Here is a 25,781-nt window from a genome sequence, read left to right on the forward strand (position 1 = left end):
TTGTCACACATACTCATTTTCTCTATCTCCTTATTAAGAAGTCTATCTGGATGCTGAAAAAACTCTCTTCCCTTTTCAAATAATTCGTCGTCATTGAAGAATAGACTGCACACGAGTGGAAAGCCAATAGATCTGTTTTGTTGAAATGTAATGCTGAAGTAGAAATCCTGCAACCTTTTGTTGAAAGACGCCTAATTCCCTAACATATTCCTCTGCTCTTCACACGTCAGCTGGTATTTGTGTGTAATATCCGCCACTTTTTTTTTCTGATAAAATGTGATCATTGGTATCGTCTGTGATTCCAGCATCTCGCCTTGCATCTGCTAAAATATGAGTGCGTGAAGTTAAAAGCAAAAGCACCTTCTTTTTTTCCAAGGCCTGCTCGACTGCCTTAAACACTGGCTTCCATCTGTTAAGTAGGTCAACCTGATAATTTGACGTACCAAACACATCATCTACAAAAACTACAATATCCTCCTCATTATCTACCACCTTGGTCCAATCCTCTGGTATGAAGACACGGACGGGTGTTTTTGGCGCGAACGTTTCGTCCAGCTTACCATCTCTGAGGTCCTTCATGATCTTTGCCGCCAAGGTTGTTTTTCCCTCACCCGTTACCCCTGTGATGAAGACCATGTTGTAATTCTTCAGACATTGCACCACTGCCTGTTCAGCTCTGCTTCTCGTTACCAGTACATCATCAGAGTCATCTATACATTTGGCTATGGTTGCTTCAGCTGAACCTGAAGAAACGAAGAAAATATATCAATGTGACATTTTAGCTTTATATTCCTTACATTTTTGGTATGCAGGTATGCCCGCTATTAATTGAGGATGACGTGGTGATCACTCGATCAAAGTGTAATAGAAATGACAAATACTTGCAAAGTAGAAAGTACAAAAAAATCAAAGCAGTTCAAAATGTTTGTGAACAGACGTAATGTAGTATCATAAATGATAAAACTCTTGTATCATAACTCCGTTGTACATAACTCCTTGTACTACTCTTTGTACATAACTCCTTGTACACACCTTCTGTTTGTATCATAACTCCTTGTAACCTTTACATAACTCTGAAACTCTGTTTGTATCATACTAATCCTTGTACTACTCTGTTGTATCATAACTCCTTGTACATACTCACCCTTCTGTTGTATCATAACTCCTTGTACATACCTTCTGTTTGTATCATAACTCCTTGTACATACCTTCTGTTTGTATCATAACTCCTTGTACATACCTTCTGTTTGTATCATAACTCCTTGTACACACCTTCTGTTTGTATCATAACTCCTTGTACATACTTCTGTTTGTATCATAACTCCTTGTACATAACTCCTTGTACATACCTTCTGTTTGTATCATAACTCCTTGTACACACCTTCTGTTTGTATCATAACTCCTTGTACACACCTTCTGTTTGTATCATAACTCCTTGTACACACCTTCTGTTTGTATCATAACTCCTTGTACATACCTTCACATGTTTGTATCATAACTCCTTGTACTTACCTTCTGTTTGTATCATAACTCCTTGTACATTACCTTTGTTTGTACATAACTCCTTGTTTGTATCATAACTCCTTGTACTTACCTTCTGTTTGTATCATAACTCCTTGTACATGTACCTTCTGTTTGTATCATACTCCTTGTATGTACTTACTTTGTTTGTACCTTCTGTTTGTATCATAACTCCTTGTACATGTACCTTTGTTTGTATCATAACTCCATGTACTTACCTTCTGTTTGTACATATGTACATGTACTTACTTTGTTTTGTATGTACATGTACTTACTTTGTTTTGTATGTACATGTACTTACTTTGTTTGTATGTACATGTACTTACTTTGTTTGTATGTACATGTACTTACTTTGTTTGTATGTACATGTACTTACTTTGTTTGTATGTACATGTACTTACTTTGTTTGTATGTACATGTACTTACTTTGTTTGTATGTACATGTACTTACTTTGTTTGTATGTACATGTACTTACTTTGTTTTGTATGTACATGTACTTACTTTGTTTGTATGTACATGTACTTACTTTGTTCTGTATGTACATGTACTTACTTTGTTTGTATGTACATGTACTTACTTTGTATGTACATGTACTTACTTTGTTTGTATGTACATGTACTTACTTTGTTTTGTATGTACATGTACTTACTTTGTTTGTATGTACATGTACTTACTTTGTTTTGTATGTACATGTACTTACTTTGTTTGTATGTACATGTACTTACTTTGTTTGTATGTACATGTACTTACTTTGTTTTGTATGTACATGTACTTACTTTGTTTGTATGTACATGTACTTACTTTGTTTGTATGTACATGTACTTACTTTGTTTTGTATGTACATGTACTTACTTTGTTTGTATGTACATGTACTTACTTTGTTTGTATGTACATGTACTTACTTTGTTTTGTATGTACATGTACTTACTTTGTTTGTATGTACATGTACTTACTTTGTTTGTATGTACATGTACTTACTTTGTTTTGTATGTACATGTACTTACTTTGTTTGTATGTACATGTACTTACTTTGTTTGTATGTACATGTACTTACTTTGTTTGTATGTACATGTACTTACTTTGTTTTGTATGTACATGTACTTACTTTGTTTTTGTATGTACATGTACTTACTTTGTTTTGTATGTACATGTACTTACTTTGTTTGTATGTACATGTACTTACTTTGTTTGTATGTACATGTACTTACTTTGTTTGTATGTACATGTACTTACTTTGTTTACATGTACTTACTTTGTTTGTATGTACATGTACTTACTTTGTTTTGTATGTACATGTACTTACTTTGTTTGTATGTACATGTACTTACTTTGTTTTGTATGTACATGTACTTACTTTGTTTGTATGTACATGTACTTACTTTGTTTGTATGTACATGTACTTACTTTGTTTGTATGTACATGTACTTACTTTGTTTGTATGTACATGTACTTACTTTGTTTGTATGTACATGTACTTACTTTGTTTGTATGTACATGTACTTACTTTGTTTGTATGTACATGTACTTACTTTGTTTGTATGTACATGTACTTACTTTGTTTTGTATGTACATGTACTTACTTTGTTTTGTATGTACATGTACTTACTTTGTTTTGTATGTACATGTACTTACTTTGTTTGTATGTACATGTACTTACTTTGTTTGTATGTACATGTACTTACTTTGTTTTGTATGTACATGTACTTACTTTGTTTGTTTGTACATGTACTTATGTTTACTTACTTTACTTTGTTTGTATGTACATGTACTTACTTTGTTTGTATGTACATGTACTTACTTTGTTTGTATGTACATGTACTTACTTTGTTTGTATGTACATGTACTTACTTTGTTTGTATGTACATGTACTTACTTTGTTTGTATGTACATGTACTTACTTTGTTTGTATGTACATGTACTTACTTTGTTTTGTATGTACATGTACTTACTTTGTTTGTATGTACATGTACTTACTTTGTTTGTATGTACATGTACTTACTTTGTTTGTATGTACATGTACTTACTTTGTTTGTATGTACATGTACTTACTTTGTTTGTATGTACATGTACTTACTTTGTTTGTATGTACATGTACTTACTTTGTTTGTATGTACATGTACTTACTTTGTTTGTATGTACATGTACTTACTTTGTTTGTATGTACATGTACTTACTTTGTTTGTATGTACATGTACTTACTTTGTTTTGTATGTACATGTACTTACTTTGTTTGTATGTACATGTACTTACTTTGTTTGTATGTACATGTACTTACTTTGTTTGTATGTACATGTACTTACTTTGTTTGTATGTACATGTACTTACTTTGTTTGTATGTACATGTACTTACTTTGTTTTTGTATGTACATGTACTTACTACTTACTTTGTTTGTATGTACATGTACTTACTTTGTTTTGTATGTACATGTACTTACTTTGTTTTGTATGTACATGTACTTACTTTGTTTGTATGTACATGTACTTACTTTGTTTGTATGTACATGTACTTACTTTGTTTTGTATGTACATGTACTTACTTTGTTTGTATGTACATGTACTTACTTTGTTTGTATGTACATGTACTTACTTTGTTTGTATGTACATGTACTTACTTTGTTCTGTATGTACATGTACTTACTTTGTTTGTATGTACATGTACTTACTTTGTTTTGTATGTACATGTACTTACTTTGTTTGTATGTACATGTACTTACTTTGTTTGTATGTACATGTACTTACTTTGTTTGTATGTACATGTACTTACTTTGTTTGTATGTACATGTACTTACTTTGTTTGTATGTACATGTACTTACTTTGTTTGTATGTACATGTACTTACTTTGTTTGTATGTACATGTACTTACTTTTGTTTGTATGTACATGTACTTACTTTGTTTGTATGTACATGTACTTACTTTGTTTGTATGTACATGTACTTACTTTGTTTTGTATGTACATGTACTTACTTTGTTTTGTATGTACATGTACTTACTTTGTTTGTATGTACATGTACTTACTTTGTTTTGTATGTACATGTACTTACTTTGTTTTGTATGTACATGTACTTACTTTGTTTGTATGTACATGTACTTACTTTGTTTGTATGTACATGTACTTACTTTGTTTTGTATGTACATGTACTTACTTTGTTTGTATGTACATGTACTTACTTTGTTTTGTATGTACATGTACTTACTTTGTTTTGTATGTACATGTACTTACTTTGTTTGTATGTACATGTACTTACTTTGTTTTGTATGTACATGTACTTACTTTGTTTTGTATGTACATGTACTTACTTTGTTTGTATGTACATGTACTTACTTTGTTTGTATGTACATGTACTTACTTTGTTTGTATGTACATGTACTTACTTTGTTTGTATGTTTGTACTTACTTTGTTTTATGTACATGTACTTACTTTGTTTGTATGTACATGTACTTACTTTGTTTGTATGTACATGTACTTACTTTGTTTTGTATGTACATGTACTTACTTTGTTTTGTATGTACATGTACTTACTTTGTTTGTATGTACATGTACTTACTTTGTTTGTATGTACATGTACTTACTTTGTTTGTATGTACATGTACTTACTTTGTTTGTATGTACATGTACTTACTTTGTTTTGTATGTACATGTACTTACTTTGTTTGTATGTACATGTACTTACTTTGTTTGTATGTACATGTACTTACTTTGTTTGTATGTACATGTACTTACTTTGTTTTGTATGTACATGTACTTACTTTGTTTTTGTACATGTACACTTTTTGTATGTACATGTACTTACTTTGTTTGTATGTACATGTACTTACTTTGTTTGTATGTACATGTACTTACTTTGTTTGTATGTACATGTACTTACTTTGTTTGTATGTACATGTACTTACTTTGTTTGTGTGTACATGTACTTACTTTGTTTTGTATGTACATGTACTTACTTTGTTTTTATGTACATGTACTTACTTTGTTTGTATGTACATGTACTTACTTTGTTTGTATGTACATGTACTTACTTTGTTTTGTATGTACATGTACTTACTTTGTTTGTATGTACATGTACTTACTTTGTTTGTATGTACATGTACTTACTTTGTTTGTATGTACATGTACTTACTTTGTTTTGTATGTACATGTACTTACTTTGTTTGTATGTACATGTACTTACTTTGTTTGTATGTACATGTACTTACTTTGTTTGTATGTACATGTACTTACTTTGTTTGTATGTACATGTACTTACTTTGTTTGTATGTACATGTACTTACTTTGTTTGTATGTACATGTACTTACTTTGTTTGTATGTACATGTACTTACTTTGTTTGTATGTACATGTACTTACTTTGTTTGTATGTACATGTACTTACTTTGTTTGTATGTACATGTACTTACTTTGTTTGTATGTACATGTACTTACTTTGTTCTGTATGTACATGTACTTACTTTGTTTTGTATGTACATGTACTTACTTTGTTTGTATGTACATGTACTTACTTTGTTTGTATGTACATGTACTTACTTTGTTTGTATGTACATGTACTTACTTTGTTTTGTATGTACATGTACTTACTTTGTTTTGCATATGTACATGTACATTACTTACTTTGTTTGTATGTACATGTACTTACTTTGTTTGTATGTACATGTACTTACTTTGTTTGTATGTACATGTACTTACTTTGTTTGTATGTACATGTACTTACTTTGTTTGTATGTACATGTACTTACTTTGTTTGTATGTACATGTACTTACTTTGTTTGTATGTACATGTACTTACTTTGTTTGTATGTACATGTACTTACTTTGTTTGTATGTACATGTACTTACTTTGTTTTGTATGTACATGTACTTACTTTGTTCTGTATGTACATGTACTTACTTTGTTTGTATGTACATGTACTTACTTTGTTTTGTATGTACATGTACTTACTTTGTTTTGTATGTACATGTACTTACTTTGTTTTGTATGTACATGTACTTACTTTGTTTGTATGTACATGTACTTACTTTGTTTGTATGTACATGTACTTACTTTGTTTGTATGTACATGTACTTACTTTGTTTGTATGTACATGTACTTACTTTGTTTGTATGTACATGTACTTACTTTGTTTGTATGTACATGTACTTACTTTGTTTGTATGTACATGTACTTACTTTGTTTTGTATGTACATGTACTTACTTTGTTTGTATGTACATGTACTTACTTTGTTTTGTATGTACATGTACTTACTTTGTTTTGTATGTACATGTACTTACTTTGTTTGTATGTACTGTACATGTACTTACTTTGTTTGTATGTACATGTACTTACTTTGTTTGTATGTACATGTACTTACTTTGTTTGTATGTACATGTACTTACTTTGTTTGTATGTACATGTACTTACTTTGTTTGTATGTACATGTACTTACTTTGTTTGTATTTGTACATGTACTTACTTTGTTTGTATGTACATGTACTTACTTTGTTTGTATGTACATGTACTTACTTTGTTTGTATGTACATGTACTTACTTTGTTTGTATGTACATGTACTTACTTTGTTTGTATGTACATGTACTTACTTTGTTTGTATGTACATGTACTTACTTTGTTTGTATGTACATGTACTTACTTTGTTTGTATGTACATGTACTTACTTTGTTTGTATGTACATGTACTTACTTTGTTTTGTATGTACATGTACTTACTTTGTTTGTATGTACATGTACTTACTTTGTTTGTATGTACATGTACTTACTTTGTTTGTATGTACATGTACTTACTTTGTTTGTATGTACATGTACTTACTTTGTTTTGTATGTACATGTACTTACTTTGTTTTGTATGTACATGTACTTACTTTGTTTGTATGTACATGTACTTACTTTGTTTGTATGTACATGTACTTACTTACTTTGTTTGTATGTACATGTACTTACTTTGTTTTGTATGTACATGTACTTACTTTGTTTGTATGTACATGTACTTACTTTGTTTGTATGTACATGTACTTACTTTGTTTTGTATGTACATGTACTTACTTTGTTTGTATGTACATGTACTTACTTTGTTTGTATGTACATGTACTTACTTTGTTTTGTATGTACATGTACTTACTTTGTTTGTATGTACATGTACTTACTTTGTTTGTATGTACATGTACTTACTTTGTTTGTATGTACATGTACTTACTTTGTTTTGTATGTACATGTACTTACTTTGTTTTGTATGTACATGTACTTACTTTGTTTGTATGTACATGTACTTACTTTGTTTTGTATGTACATGTACTTACTTTGTTTGTGTATGTACATGTACTTACTTTGTTTTGTATGTACATGTACTTACTTTGTTTGTATGTACATGTACTTACTTTGTTCTGTATGTACATGTACTTACTTTGTTTGTATGTACATGTACTTACTTTGTTTGTATGTACATGTACTTACTTTGTTTTGTATGTACATGTACTTACTTTGTTTGTATGTACATGTACTTACTTTGTTTTGTATGTACATGTACTTACTTTGTTTGTATGTACATGTACTTACTTTGTTTGTATGTACATGTACTTACTTTGTTTGTATGTACATGTACTTACTTTGTTTGTATGTACATGTACTTACTTTGTTTGTATGTACATGTACTTACTTTGTTTGTATGTACATGTACTTACTTTGTTTGTATGTACATGTACTTACTTTGTTTGTATGTATGTACATGTACTTACTTTGTTTGTATGTACATGTACTTACTTTGTTTGTATGTACATGTACTTACTTTGTTTGTATGTACATGTACTTACTTTGTTTTGTATGTACATGTACTTACTTTGTTTGTATGTACATGTACTTACTTTGTTTGTATGTACATGTACTTACTTTGTTTTGTATGTACATGTACTTACTTTGTTTGTATGTACATGTACTTACTTTGTTTTGTATGTACATGTACTTACTTTGTTTGTATGTACATGTACTTACTTTGTTTGTATGTACATGTACTTACTTTGTTTGTATGTACATGTACTTACTTTGTTTTGTATGTACATGTACTTACTTTGTTTTGTATGTACATGTACTTACTTTGTTTGTATGTACATGTACTTACTTTGTTTGTATGTACATGTACTTACTTTGTTTGTATGTACATGTACTTACTTTGTTTGTATGTACATGTACTTACTTTGTTTGTATGTACATGTACTTACTTTGTTTGTATGTACATGTACTTACTTTGTTTGTATGTACATGTACTTACTTTGTTTGTATGTACATGTACTTACTTTGTTTGTATGTACATGTACTTACTTTGTTTGTATGTACATGTACTTACTTTGTTTGTATGTACATGTACTTACTTTGTTCTGTATGTACATGTACTTACTTTGTTTGTATGTACATGTACTTACTTTGTTTGTATGTACATGTACTTACTTTGTTTGTATGTACATGTACTTACTTTGTTTGTATGTACATGTACTTACTTTGTTTTGTATGTACATGTACTTACTTTGTTTGTATGTACATGTACTTACTTTGTTTGTATGTACATGTACTTACTTTGTTTGTATGTACATGTACTTACTTTGTTTTGTATGTACATGTACTTACTTTGTTTTTGTAATGTACATGTTTATGTACATTACTACTTTGTTTGTATGTACATGTACTTACTTTGTTTTGTATGTACATGTACTTACTTTGTTTTGTATGTACATGTACTTACTTTGTTTGTATGTACATGTACTTACTTTGTTTGTATGTACATGTACTTACTTTGTTTGTATGTACATGTACATGTACTTACTTTGTTTGATGTACATTTGTATGTACATGTACTTACTTTGTTTGTATGTACATGTACTTACTTTGTTTGTATGTACATGTACTTACTTTGTTTGTATGTACATGTACTTACTTTGTTTGTATGTACATGTACTTACTTTGTTTGTATGTACATGTACTTACTTTGTTTGTATGTACATGTACTTACTTTGTTTGTATGTACATGTACATGTACATGTACTTACTTTGTTTGTATGTACATGTACTTACTTTGTTTGTATGTACATGTACTTACTTTGTTTGTATGTACATGTACTTACTTTGTTTGTATGTACATGTACTTACTTTGTTTGTATGTACATGTACTTACTTTGTTTGTATGTACATGTACTTACTTTGTTTGTATGTACATGTACTTACTTTGTTTGTATGTACATGTACTTACTTTGTTTGTATGTACATGTACTTACTTTGTTTGTATGTACATGTACTTACTTTGTTTTTGTATGTACATGTACTTACTTTGTTTGTATGTACATGTACTTACTTTGTTTGTATGTACATGTACTTACTTTGTTTTGTATGTACATGTACTTACTTTGTTTGTATGTACATGTACTTACTTTGTTTTGTATGTACATGTACTTACTTTGTTCTGTATGTACATGTACTTACTTTGTTTTGTATGTACATGTACTTACTTTGTTTGTATGTACATGTACTTACTTTGTTTGTATGTACATGTACTTACTTTGTTTTGTATGTACATGTACTTACTTTGTTTGTATGTACATGTACTTACTTTGTTTGTATGTACATGTACTTACTTTGTTTGTATGTACATGTACTTACTTTGTTTGTATGTACATGTACTTACTTTGTTCTGTATGTACATGTACTTACTTTGTTTGTATGTACATGTACTTACTTTGTTTGTATGTACATGTACTTACTTTGTTTGTATGTACATGTACTTACTTTGTTTGTATGTACATGTACTTACTTTGTTTTGTATGTACATGTACTTACTTTGTTTGTATGTACATGTACTTACTTTGTTTGTATGTACATGTACTTACTTTGTTTTGTATGTACATGTACTTACTTTGTTTGTATGTACATGTACTTACTTTGTTTTGTATGTACATGTACTTACTTTGTTTGTATGTACATGTACTTACTTTGTTTGTATGTACATGTACTTACTTTGTTTTGTATGTACATGTACTTACTTTGTTTGTATGTACATGTACTTACTTTGTTTGTATGTACATGTACTTACTTTGTTTTGTATGTACATGTACTTACTTTGTTTGTATGTACATGTACTTACTTTGTTCTGTATGTACATGTACTTACTTTGTTTTGTATGTACATGTACTTACTTTGTTTGTATGTACATGTTTTGTATGTACATGTACTTACTTTGTTTGTATGTACATGTACTTACTTTGTTTTGTATGTACATGTACTTACTTTGTTCTGTATGTACATGTACTTACTTTGCTTGTATGTAAATGTACTTACTTTGTTTTGTATGTACATGTACTTACTTTGTTTTGTATGTACATGTACTTACTTTGTTTTGTATGTACATGTACTTACTTTGTTTGTATGTACATGTACTTACTTTGTTTTGTATGTACATGTACTTACTTTGTTCTGTATGTACATGTACTTACTTTGTTTGTATGTACATGTACTTACTTTGTTTTGTATGTACATGTACTTACTTTGTTTGTATGTACATGTACTTACTTTGTTTTGTATGTACATGTACTTACTTTGTTTGTATGTACATGTACTTACTTTGTTTTGTATGTACATGTACTTACTTTGTTTGTATGTACATGTACTTACTTTGTTTTGTGTATGTACATGTACTTACTTTGTTTTGTATGTACTTGTTTGTGTACATGTACTTACTTTGTTTGTATGTACATGTACTTACTTTGTTTGTATGTACATGTACTTACTTTGTTTGTATGTACATGTACTTACTTTGTTTGTATGTACATGTACTTACTTTGTTTGTATGTACATGTACTTACTTTGTTTTGTATGTACATGTACTTACTTTGTTTGTATGTACATGTACTTACTTTGTTTGTATGTACATGTACTTACTTTGTTCTGTATGTACATGTACTTACTTTGTTTGTATGTACATGTACTTACTTTGTTTTGTATGTACATGTACTTACTTTGTTTGTATGTACATGTACTTACTTTGTTTGTATGTACATGTACTTACTTTGTTTGTATGTACATGTACTTACTTTGTTTGTATGTACATGTACTTACTTTGTTTTGTATGTACATGTACTTACTTTGTTTTGTATGTACATGTACTTACTTTGTTTGTATGTACATGTACTTACTTTGTTTGTTGTACATGTACTTACTTTGTTTTGTATGTACATGTACTTACTTTGTTTTGTATGTACATGTACTTACTTTGTTTGTATGTACATGTACTTACTTTGTTTGTATGTACATGTACTTACTTTGTTTGTATGTACATGTACTTACTTTGTTTGTATGTACATGTACTTACTTTGTTTGTATGTACATGTACTTACTTTGTTTGTATGTACATGTACTTACTTTGTTTGTATGTACATGTACTTACTTTGTTTTGTATGTACATGTACTTACTTTGTTTTGTATGTACATGTACTTACTTTGTTTGTATGTACATGTACTTTGTTTGTATGTACATGTACTTACTTTGTTTTGTATGTACATGTACTTACTTTGTTTGTATGTACATGTACTACTTTGTTTGTATGTACATGTACTTACTTTGTTTGTATGTACATGTACTTACTTTGTTTGTATGTACATGTACTTACTTTGTTTTGTATGTACATGTACTTACTTTGTTTGTATGTACATGTACTTACTTTGTTTGTATGTACATGTACTTACTTTGTTTGTATGTACATGTACTTACTTTGTTTGTATGTACATGTACTTACTTTGTTTGTATGTACATGTACTTACTTTGTTTGTATGTACATGTACTTACTTTGTTTTGTATGTACATGTACTTACTTTGTTTTGTATGTACATGTACTTACTTTGTTTGTATGTACATGTACTTACTTTGTTTGTATGTACATGTACTTACTTTGTTTGTATGTACATGTACTTACTTTGTTTGTATGTACATGTACTTACTTTGTTTGTATGTACATGTACTTACTTTGTTTTGTATGTACATGTACTTACTTTGTTTTGTATGTACATGTACTTACTTTGTTTGTATGTACATGTACTTACTTTGTTTGTATGTACATGTACTTACTTTGTTTTGTATGTACATGTACTTACTTTGTTTGTATGTACATGTACTTACTTTGTTTTGTATGTACATGTACTTACTTTGTTTGTATGTACATGTACTTACTTTGTTTGTATGTACATGTACTTACTTTGTTTTGTATGTACATGTACTTACTTTGTTTGTATGTACATGTACTTACTTTGTTTTGTATGTACATGTACTTACTTTGTTTGTATGTACATGTACTTACTTTGTTTGTATGTACATGTACTTACTTTGTTTGTATGTACATGTACTTACTTTGTTTTGTATGTACATGTACTTACTTTGTTTGTATGTACATGTACTTACTTTGTTTGTATGTACATGTACTTACTTTGTTTGTATGTACATGTACTTACTTTGTTTGTATGTACATGTACTTACTTTGTTTGTATGTACATGTACTTACTTTGTTTGTATGTACATGTACTTACTTTGTTTGTATGTACATGTACTTACTTTGTTTTGTATGTACATGTACTTACTTTGTTTGTATGTACATGTACTTACTTTGTTTTGTATGTACATGTACTTACTTTGTTTGTATGTACATGTACTTACTTTGTTTGTATGTACATGTACTTACTTTGTTTGTATGTACATGTACTTACTTTGTTTGTATGTACATGTACTTACTTTGTTTGTATGTACATGTACTTACTTTGTTTGTATGTACATGTACTTACTTTGTTTGTATGTACATGTACTTACTTTGTTTGTATGTACATGTACTTACTTTGTTTGTATGTACATGTACTTACTTTGTTTGTATGTACATGTACTTACTTTGTTTGTATGTACATGTACTTACTTTGTTTTGTATGTACATGTACTTACTTTGTTTGTATGTACATGTACTTACTTTGTTTTGTATGTACATGTACTTACTTTGTTTTGTATGTACATGTACTTACTTTGTTTGTATGTACATGTACTTACTTTGTTTGTATGTACATGTACTTACTTTGTTTGTATGTACATGTACTTACTTTGTTTGTATGTACATGTACTTACTTTGTTTTGTATGTACATGTACTTACTTTGTTTGTATGTACATGTACTTACTTTGTTTGTATGTACATGTACTTACTTTGTTTGTATGTACATGTACTTACTTTGTTTGTATGTACATGTACTTACTTTGTTTGTATGTACATGTACTTACTTTGTTTGTATGTACATGTACTTACTTTGTTTTGTATGTACATGTACTTACTTTGTTTGTATGTACATGTACTTACTTTGTTTGTATGTACATGTACTTACTTTGTTTGTATGTACATGTACTTACTTTGTTTGTATGTACATGTACTTACTTTGTTTGTATGTACATGTACTTACTTTGTTTGTATGTACATGTACTTACTTTGTTTGTATGTACATGTACTTATTGCTTGTTTGTATGTACATGTACTTACTTTGTTTGTATGTACATGTACTTACTTTGTTTGTATGTACATGTACTTACTTTGTTTGTATGTACATGTACTTACTTTGTTTGTATGTACATGTACTTACTTTGTTTGTATGTACATGTACTTACTTTGTTTGTATGTACATGTACTTACTTTGTTTGTATGTACATGTACTTACTTTGTTTGTATGTACATGTACTTACTTTGTTTGTATGTACATGTACTTACTTTGTTTGTATGTACATGTACTTACTTTGTTTGTATGTACATGTACTTACTTTGTTTGTATGTACATGTACTTACTTTGTTTTGTATGTACATGTACTTACTTTGTTTTGTATGTACATGTACTTACTTTGTTTGTATGTACATGTACTTACTTTGTTTGTATGTACATGTACTTACTTTGTTTTGTATGTACATGTACTTACTTTTTGTTTGTATGTACATGTACTTACTTTGTTTGTATGTACATGTACTTACTTTGTTTGTATGTACATGTACTTACTTTGTTTGTATGTACATGTACTTACTTTGTTTGTATGTACATGTACTTACTTTGTTTTGTATGTACATGTACTTACTTTGTTTTGTATGTACATGTACTTACTTTGTTTGTATGTACATGTACTTACTTTGTTTGTGTATGTACATGTTTGTGTACTTACTTACTTGTTTTGTATGTACATGTACTTACTTTGTTTGTATGTACATGTACTTACTTTGTTTTGTATGTACATGTACTTACTTTGTTTGTATGTACATGTACTTACTTTGTTTTGTATGTACATGTACTTACTTTGTTTTGTATGTACATGTACTTACTTTGTTTGTATGTACATGTACTTACTTTGTTTGTATGTACATGTACTTACTTTGTTTGTATGTACATGTACTTACTTTGTTTTGTATGTACATGTACTTACTTTGTTTGTATGTACATGTACTTACTTTGTTTGTATGTACATGTACTTACTTTGTTTTGTATGTACATGTACTTACTTTGTTTGTATGTACATGTACTTACTTTGTTTGTATGTACATGTACTTACTTTGTTTGTATGTACATGTACTTACTTTGTTTGTATGTACATGTACTTACTTTGTTTGTATGTACATGTACTTACTTTGTTTTGTATGTACATGTACTTACTTTGTTTGTATGTACATGTACTTACTTTGTTTGTATGTACATGTACTTACTTTGTTTTGTATGTACATGTACTTACTTTGTTTGTATGTACATGTACTTACTTTGTTTGTATGTACATGTACTTACTTTGTTTGTATGTACATGTACTTACTTTGTTTGTATGTACATGTACTTACTTTGTTTGTATGTACATGTACTTACTTTGTTTTGTATGTACATGTACTTACTTTGTTTGTATGTACATGTACTTACTTTGTTTGTATGTACATGTACTTACTTTGTTTGTATGTACATGTACTTACTTTGTTTGTATGTACATGTACTTACTTTGTTTGTATGTACATGTACTTACTTTGTTTGTATGTACATGTACTTACTTTGTTTGTATGTACATGTACTTACTTTGTTTGTATGTACATGTACTTACTTTGTTTGTATGTACATGTACTTACTTTGTTTGTATGTACATGTACTTACTTTGTTTGTATGTACATGTACTTACTTTGTTTGTATGTACATGTACTTACTTTGTTTGTATGTACATGTACTTACTTTGTTTTGTATGTACATGTACTTACTTTGTTTGTATGTACATGTACTTACTTTGTTTGTATGTACATGTACTTACTTTGTTTGTATGTACATGTACTTACTTTGTTTGTATGTACATGTACTTACTTTGTTTGTATGTACATGTACTTACTTTGTTTGTATGTACATGTACTTACTTTGTTTGTATGTACATGTACTTACTTTGTTTGTATGTACATGTACTTACTTTGTTTGTATGTACATGTACTTACTTTGTTTTGTATGTACATGTACTTACTTTGTTTGTATGTACATGTACTTACTTTGTTTGTATGTACATGTACTTACTTTGTTTGTATGTACATGTACTTACTTTGTTTGTATGTACATGTACTTACTTTGTTTGTATGTACATGTACTTACTTTGTTTTGTATGTACATGTACTTACTTTGTTTGTATGTACATGTACTTACTTTGTTTTGTATGTACATGTACTTACTTTGTTTGTATGTACATGTACTTACTTTGTTTGTATGTACATGTACTTACTTTGTTTGTATGTACATGTACTTACTTTGTTTGTATGTACATGTACTTACTTTGTTTGTATGTACATGTACTTACTTTGTTTGTATGTACATGTACTTACTTTGTTTTGTATGTACATGTACTTACTTTGTTTGTATGTACATGTACTTACTTTGTTTGTATGTACATGTACTTACTTTGTTTGTATGTACATGTACTTACTTTGTTTGTATGTACATGTACTTACTTTGTTTGTATGTACATGTACTTACTTTGTTTGTATGTACATGTACTTACTTTGTTTGTATGTACATGTACTTACTTTGTTTGTATGTACATGTATGTATTACATGTACTTACTTTGTTTGTATGTACATGTACTTACTTTGTTTGTATGTACATGTACTTACTTTGTTTGTATGTACATGTACTTACTTTGTTTGTATGTACATGTACTTACTTTGTTTGTATGTACATGTACTTACTTTGTTTGTGTGTACATGTACTTACTTTGTTTATGTACATGTACTTACTTTGTTTGTATGTACATGTACTTACTTTGTTTGTATGTACATGTACTTACTTTGTTTGTATGTACATGTACTTACTTTGTTTGTATGTACATGTACTTACTTTGTTTTGTATGTACATGTACTTACTTTGTTTGTATGTACATGTACTTACTTTGTTTGTATGTACATGTACTTACTTTGTTTGTATGTACATGTACTTACTTTGTTTGTATGTACATGTACTTACTTTGTTTGTATGTACATGTACTTACTTTGTTTGTATGTACATGTACTTACTTTGTTTGTATGTACATGTACTTACTTTGTTTGTATGTACATGTACTTACTTTGTTTTATGTACATGTACTTACTTTGTTTGTATGTACATGTACTTACTTTGTTTTGTATGTACATGTACTTACTTTGTTTGTATGTACATGTACTTACTTTGTTTGTATGTACATGTACTTACTTTGTTTGTATGTACATGTACTTACTTTGTTTTGTATGTACATGTACTTACTTTGTTTGTATGTACATGTACTTACTTTGTTTGTATGTACATGTACTTACTTTGTTTTGTATGTACATGTACTTACTTTGTTTGTATGTACATGTACTTACTTTGTTTGTATGTACATGTACTTACTTTGTTTGTATGTACATGTACTTACTTTGTTTGTATGTACATGTACTTACTTTGTTTTGTATGTACATGTACTTACTTTGTTTTGTATGTACATGTACTTACTTTGTTCTGTATGTACATGTACTTACTTTGTTTGTGTGTACATGTACTTACTTTGTTTGTGTGTACATGTACTTACTTTGTTTTGTATGTACATGTACTTACTTTGTTTTATGTACATGTACTTACTTTGTTTGTATGTACATGTACTTACTTTGTTTTGTATGTACATGTACTTACTTTGTTTGTATGTACATGTACTTACTTTGTTTGTATGTACATGTACTTACTTTGTTTGTATGTACATGTACTTACTTTGTTTGTATGTACATGTACTTACTTTGTTTGTATGTACATGTACTTACTTTGTTTGTATGTACATGTACTTACTTTGTTTTGTATGTACATGTACTTACTTTGTTTGTATGTACATGTACTTACTTTGTTTGTATGTACATGTACTTACTTTGTTTGTATGTACATGTACTTACTTTGTTTGTATGTACATGTACTTACTTTGTTTGTATGTACATGTACTTACTTTGTTTTGTATGTACATGTACTTACTTTGTTTGTATGTACATGTACTTACTTTGTTTGTATGTACATGTACTTACTTTGTTTGTATGTACATGTACTTACTTTGTTTGTATGTACATGTACTTACTTTGTTTTGTATGTACATGTACTTACTTTGTTTGTATGTACATGTACTTACTTTGTTTGTATGTACATGTACTTACTTTGTTTGTATGTACTTACTTACTTTGTTTGTATGTACATGTACTTACTTTGTTTGTATGTACATGTACTTACTTTGTTTGTATGTACATGTACTTACTTTGTTTTGTATGTACATGTACTTACTTTGTTTTGTATGTACATGTACTTACTTTGTTTGTATGTACATGTACTTACTTTGTTTGTATGTACATGTACTTACTTTGTTTGTATGTACATGTACTTACTTTGTTTGTATGTACATGTACTTACTTTGTTTGTATGTACATGTACTTACTTTGTTTGTATGTACATGTACTTACTTTGTTTTGTATGTACATGTACTTACTTTGTTTGTATGTACATGTACTTACTTTGTTTGTATGTACATGTACTTACTTTGTTTGTATGTACATGTACTTACTTTGTTTGTATGTACATGTACTTACTTTGTTTGTGTGTACATGTACTTACTTTGTTTGTATGTACATGTACTTACTTTGTTTGTATGTACATGTACTTACTTTGTTTGTATGTACATGTACTTACTTTGTTTTGTATGTACATGTACTTACTTTGTTTGTATGTATGTACATGTACTTACTTTGTTTGTATGTACATGTACTTACTTTGTTTTGTATGTACATGTACTTACTTTTGTTTGTATGTACATGTACTTACTTTGTTTGTATGTACATGTACTTACTTTGTTTGTATGTACATGTACTTACTTTGTTTGTATGTACATGTACTTACTTTGTTTGTATGTACATGTACTTACTTTGTTTGTATGTACATGTACTTACTTTGTTTGTATGTACATGTACTTACTTTGTTTGTATGTACATGTACTTACTTTGTTTTGTATGTACATGTACTTACTTTGTTTTGTATGTACATGTACTTACTTTGTTTTGTATGTACATGTACTTACTTTGTTTGTATGTACATGTACTTACTTTTGTTTGTATGTACATGTACTTACTTTGTTTGTATGTACATGTACTTACTTTGTTTTGTATGTACATGTACTTACTTTGTTTGTATGTACATGTACTTACTTTGTTTGTATGTACATGTACTTACTTTTTTTGTATGTACATGTACTTACTTTGTTTGTATGTACATGTACTTACTTTGTTTGTATGTACATGTACTTACTTTGTTTGTATGTACATGTACTTACTTTGTTTGTATGTACATGTACTTACTTTGTTTGTATGTAACATGTACTTACTTTGTTTGTATGTACATGTACTTACTTTGTTTGTATGTACATGTACTTACTTTGTTTGTATGTACATGTACTTACTTTGTTTGTATGTACATGTACTTACTTTGTTCCTGTATGTACATGTACTTACTTTGTTTGTATGTACATGTACTTACTTTGTTTGTATGTACATGTACTTACTTTGTTTGTATGTACATGTATCTTACTTTGTTTGTATGTACCATGTACTTACTTTGTTCTGTATGTACATGTACTTAACTTTGTTTGTATGTACATGTACTTACTTTGTTTGTATCATACATGTACTTACTTCTTTACTTACCTTCTGTTTGTATGTACATGTACTTACTTTGTTTGTATGTACATGTACTTACCTTTGTTTGTATGTACTTTGTACTTACTTTGTTTGTATGTACATGTACTTACTTTGTTTGTATGTACATGTACTTACTTTGTTTGTATGTACTCCTTGTACTTACTTTGTTTGTATGTACATGTACTTACTTTGTTTGTATGTACATGTACTTACTTTGTTTGTATGTACATGTACTTACTTTGTTTGTATCATGTACATGTACTTACCTTTGTTTGTGTACATGTACCTTGTACGTTTTTTGTACTACCTTCTGTTTGTATAACTCATGTACTTACTTTGTTTGTATCATAACTACTTACTTTGTTTGTATCATGTACCTTGTACTTACTTCTGTTTGTATCATACATGTACTTACTTTGTTTGTATGTACATGTACTTTACTTTGTTTGTATGTACATGTACTTACTTTGTTTGTATCATACTACTTGTACTTACCTTCTGTTTGTATCATAACTCCTTGTACACTACCTTCTGTTTGTATCATACTCCTTGTACTTACCTTCTGTTTGTATCATAACTACTTGTACTTACTTTGTTTGTATAACTCCTTGTACTTACTTCTGTTTGTATCATAACTCCTTGTACTTACTTCTGTTTGTATCATACATGTACTTGTTACCTTCTGTTTGTATCATAACTCCTTGTACTTACCTTCTGTTTGTATCATAACTCCTTGTACTTACCTTTGTTTGTATCATAACTCCTTGTACTTCTGTTTGTATCATTCTGTACTTACCTTTGTTTGTATGTACATAACTACTTTACTTACCTTCTGTTTGTATCATATGTCCTTTACTTTACCTTCTGTTTGTATCATAACTCCTTGTACTTACCTTCTGTTTGTATCATAACTCCTTGTACATACCTTTGTTTTGTACTCACATAACTCCTTGTACTTACCTTCTGTTTGTATCATAACTCCTTGTACTTACCTTCTGTTTGTATCATAACTACTACCTTCTGTTTGTAACTCCTTGTACTACTTCTGTTTGTATCATAACTCCTTGTACTTACCTTCTGTTTGTATCATAACTCCTTGTACTTACCTTCTGTTTGTATCATAACTCCTTGTACATAACTCCTTGTACTAATTCTTTGTATCATAACTCCTTGTACTTACCTTCTGTTTGTATCATAACTCCTTGTACTTACCTTCTGTTTGTATCATAACTCCTTGTACTTACCTTCTGTTTGTATCATAACTCCTTGTACTTACCTTCTGTTTGTATCATAACTCCTTGTACTTACCTTCTGTTTGTATCATAACTCCTTGTACTTACCTTCTGTTTGTATCATAACTCCTTGTACATAACTAACCTTCTGTTTGTATCATAACTCCTTGTACACACCTTCTGTTTGTATCATAACTCCTTGTACTTACCTTCTGTTTGTATCATAACTCCTTGTACTTACCTTCTGTTTGTATCATAACTCCTTGTACTTACCTTCTGTTTGTATCATAACTCCTTGTACTTACCTTCTGTTTGTATCATAACTCCTTGTACATACCTTCTGTTTGTATCATAACTCCTTGTACATAACTCCTTGTACATACCTTCTGTTTGTATCATAACTCCTTGTACATACCTTCTGTTTGTATCATAACTCCTTGTACATACCTTCTGTTTGTATCATAACTCCTTGTACATACCTTCTGTTTGTATCATAACTCCTTGTACATAACTCCTTGTACATACCTTCTGTTTGTATCATAACTTCTTGTACATAACTCCTTGTACATACCTTCTGTTTGTATCATAACTCCTTGTACTTACCTTCTGTTTGTATCATAACTCCTTGTACACACCTTCTGTTTGTATCATAACTCCTTGTACTTACCTTCTGTTTGTATCATAACTCCTTGTACATACCTTCTGTTTGTATATATAACTCCTTGTACATACCTTCTGTTTGTATCATAACTCCTTGTACACACCTTCTGTTTGTATCATAACTCCTTGTACTTACCTTCTGTTTGTATCATAACTCCTTGTACACACCTTCTGTTTGTATCATAACTCCTTGTACTTACCTTCTGTTTGTATCATAACTCCTTGTACTTACCTTCTGTTTGTATCATAACTCCTTGTACTTACCTTCTGTTTGTATCATAACTCCTTGTACTTACCTTCTGTTTGTATCATAACTCCTTGTACTTACCTTCTGTTGTACTACTCCTTGTACATACCTTCTGTTTGTATCATAACTCCTTGTACTTACCTTCTGTTTGTATCATAACTCCTTGTACACCTTCTGTTTGTATCATAACTCCTTGTACTTACCTTCTGTTTGTATCATAACTCCTTGTACTTACCTTCTGTTTGTATCATAACTCCTTGTACTTACCTTCTGTTTGTATCATAACTCCTTGTACACACCTTCTGTTTGTATCATAACTCCTTGTACATACCTTCTGTTTGTATCATAACTCCTTGTACATACCTTCTGTTTGTATCATAACTCCTTGTACACACCTTCTGTTTGTATCATAACTCCTTGTACTACCTTCTGTTTGTATCATAACTCCTTGTACTTACCTTCTGTTTGTATCATAACTCCTTGTACATACCTTCTGTTTGTATCATAACTCCTTGTACTTACCTTCTGTTTGTATCATAACTCCTTGTACATACCTTCTGTTTGTATCATAACTCCTTGTACTTACCTTCTGTTTGTATCATAACTCCTTGTACTTACCTTCTGTTTGTATCATAACTCCTTGTACATACCTTCTGTTTGTATCATAACTCCTTGTACTTACCTTCTGTTTGTATCATAACTCCTTGTACTTACCTTCTGTTTGTATCATAACTCCTTGTACATAACTTCTTGTACATAACTCCTTGTACATACCTTCTGTTTGTATCATAACTCCTTGTACTTACCTTCTGTTTGTATCATAACTCCTTGTACTTACCTTCTGTTTGTATCATAACTCCTTGTACATACCTTCTGTTTGTATCATAACTCCTTGTACTTACCTTCTGTTTGTATCATAACTCCTTGTACTTACCTTCTGTTTGTATCATAACTCCTTGTACTTACCTTCTGTTTGTATCATAACTCCTTGTACTTACCTTCTGTTTGTATCATAACTCCTTGTACATACCTTCTGTTTGTATCATAACTCCTTGTACACACCTTCTGTTTGTATCATAACTCCTTGTACATAACTCCTTGTACTTACCTTCTGTTTGTATCATAACTCCTTGTACATAACTCCTTGTACATACCTTCTGTTTGTATCATAACTCCTTGTACACACCTTCTGTTTGTATCATAACTCCTTGTACTTACCTTCTGTTTGTATCATAACTCCTTGTACATAACTCCTTGTACATACCTTCTGTTTGTATCATAACTCCTTGTACACACCTTCTGTTTGTATCATAACTCCTTGTACTTACCTTCTGTTTGTATCATAACTCCTTGTACATAACTCCTTGTACATACCTTCTGTTTGTATCATAACTCCTTGTACTTACCTTCTGTTTGTATCATAACTCCTTGTACTTACCTTACCTTCCGTTTGTATCATAACTCCTTGTACATACCTTCTGTTTGTATCATAACTCCTTGTACATACCTTCTGTTTGTATCATAACTCCTTGTACTTACCTTCTGTTTGTATCATAACTCCTTGTACATACCTTCTGTTTGTATCATAACTCCTTGTACATACCTTCTGTTTGTATCATAACTCCTTGTACTTACCTTCTGTTTGTATCATAACTCCTTGTACCTTCTGTTTGTATCATAACTCCTTGTACATAACTCCTTGTACATACCTTCTGTTTGTATCATAACTCCTTGTACACACCTTCTGTTTGTATCATAACTCCTTGTACACACCTTCTGTTTGTATCATAACTCCTTGTACTTACCTTCTGTTTGTATCATAACTCCTTGTACTTACCTTCCGCATGTTTCCGTTCGGCTGACACCTCTTTGTCTCCCTTTTTCTGTTTCTCTGGCTTCATATTGAATTCCTTACGTGCGGGAACTGTTGATAAATGATAAATCAATAGAGAGGATAACACGAAGAATTTACTATTAAGCATGAATACATGAAGAAACAACAAATGATGTACTTCTTAGAGTGGAGTGATGACAATGAAAATTAAGTAGATGTATGCTTTAGTCTAATGGACATCGACTTATGACACATGTGGTATTAGTTAACATATTTTGGAACTCAGGGATAAAAGTGTACTGGTACCTACCATTGGTTTGTGATCCATTTGACATCGGGGTCTTTGGCTGTGACACCATTCTATTAACATCTTTTTCAATGTTTGAAACCTTCTGCTGGATGTCTTCTAAAATGGCTCCTTTTTCATCATCTACAGAAATAAACATTCAATCACTATGTAGGAAAATCAGCTACTTGTTCCATATAGAGATTAATAGAATCTTTCACCCCTTTGGGGTGAAACAGGAGAATCTCAACCCTCGGGTAAGATTCCTATGTTGTCAAACATGAGGCTATGCCAAATGTTTGACACCCTAAGAATATTATCCCGAGGGCCGAGATCCCCTTTCTCACCCCTAAGAAGGTAAATGATTCTTTTTCTCTTATCCTATGAGAGCATGTGCAAAGATGTTGTGTAGCTTGTCCTTACTCTAGGGTGAGATTAATAGAATCTTTCACTCCCGAGGGGTGAGACAGGAGAATCTCAACCCGAGGGGTAAGATTCTTAAGACTTTTATCCCGAGGGTTGAGATCTCCTGTCTCACCCCAAAGAAGGTGAATGATTCTTTTTCTCTTACCCTGTGCACCACTTTGTTTCTCTAATAAACGTGTCACTTATACAAGCGAGGCTGTTGTGACTTCAATGAATTGTTGCCGTCGTTGTGACGTCATTTCATTGTTGTGGTGACGTTATAATACTATTACCGTGACGTCATGATACTCTTGTCGTCACGTCATACAATTATTGAGCACGTGCAAAGATCTTGTGTAGCTTGTCTTTACCCTAGGGTGAGATAAAAAAATCTCACACTGGTAAAACTGTGGAAAGCCATGTCTAGGGTAAGAGAAAGAAAAATCATACATCGGTAAAATTGTGGATATCTCTGTCGAGGGTAAGAGAAATATGTTTCTTGTTATTTGTATCATACCTCTCGAACAAAAGAGTTTTATGATTGATAGAGTATTACTTACCCATTTCTGATTTAGTGATGTTGATAGTGTTGTTATCACCTAGTACTGCTGTTTCTCTTCCTTGAAAGGAAACATTCATTTTCCCTATTTTCTGATTGTAAACTGAAAGACAAATGTACATGTGATGAACATTAAAATTATCTTCTGATTGTTTATAACTTTAATATCCTGTTGAAAAGTCTTATTTGATGTAGATCTCTTAAGAAACTCAACAAATGTTATAGAGATTACAGCAATGAACAATGGACTGATTAGATTGAATCAAGACTAAATGTAAAATATGTTGTATCTTTATTAGTAGATTTATTCCCCTCAAAAACGAACAGTGAGGACTTGCATTAATCTACATGTCCATCTTGCCCCCATCAGTATCACATGTAGCACAGTGATTATGTATGTACATATAAAGAACAACCCTATGTAATATTTCCAAAACAATAGGACATAATCTACACAGAGAGTAACAGACCCTGCACTATCGTAGTCTCTTCTTGGGGCTGAGCAGCCATCGGTCCTGAAGACCCTCCATGGCGAGTCATCTCTGTAGCCCCTCCGTCTGGATCTGTAGCCAGAACACTGTGATCTGTGACCATTTTATCAATGGTCTCTCCAGATAAATGTCCAGTGTTTGGGCTACTGTCTCCTGCTGCAACAGTTTGGATACTAAGAACATTGTATTCTTCATGGTGTCTCGAGTTCCCAGTATTCTGACGTCTCCTAGAACAGGTGCCTTCTGTAGACTGTGGTCTGCTCACAAGCGTAAGAGAATCTGTTTCATCTGCCCGTGGTCTCTCTGCATCTGTGACATTTTCAGAATCACTGATGATT

The 25,781-nt window shown here is 30.3% G+C and overlaps 1 protein-coding gene across 1 annotated transcript; it reads right to left on the reverse strand.

Moving 5' to 3' along the window:
- Nucleotides 1-218: 218 nt before the first annotated feature.
- LOC138319388 (uncharacterized) lies at nt 219-25,781 on the reverse strand. Its single transcript, XM_069262488.1, has 5 exons — nt 25,423-25,781; nt 24,954-25,055; nt 24,013-24,132; nt 23,706-23,792; nt 219-743 (listed from the first exon to the last, which is right to left on the reverse strand). Exons 1-5 carry the CDS (start codon nt 25,544-25,546, stop codon nt 220-222), a joined length of 957 nt encoding a protein of 318 aa, XP_069118589.1. The 5' UTR covers nt 25,547-25,781; the 3' UTR covers nt 219.

Source organism: Argopecten irradians, chromosome 3, assembly GCF_041381155.1.
Source record: "Argopecten irradians isolate NY chromosome 3, Ai_NY, whole genome shotgun sequence".
In the NCBI taxonomy this organism is placed as follows: Eukaryota; Metazoa; Mollusca; class Bivalvia; order Pectinida; family Pectinidae; genus Argopecten; species Argopecten irradians.

Coding starts and splice junctions, on each gene's coding strand:
- LOC138319388 (XM_069262488.1), bottom strand. CDS start 25,546: ATGGTCACAGATCACAGTGTTCTGGCTACAGATCCAGACGGAGGGGCT. Junction 25,056..25,422: donor AGAGACTACGATAGTGCAGG/GTCTGTTACTCT, acceptor TTTGTCTTTCAG/TTTACAATCAGAAAATAGGG. Junction 24,133..24,953: donor CATCACTAAATCAGAAATGG/GTAAGTAATACT, acceptor TTATTTCTGTAG/ATGATGAAAAAGGAGCCATT.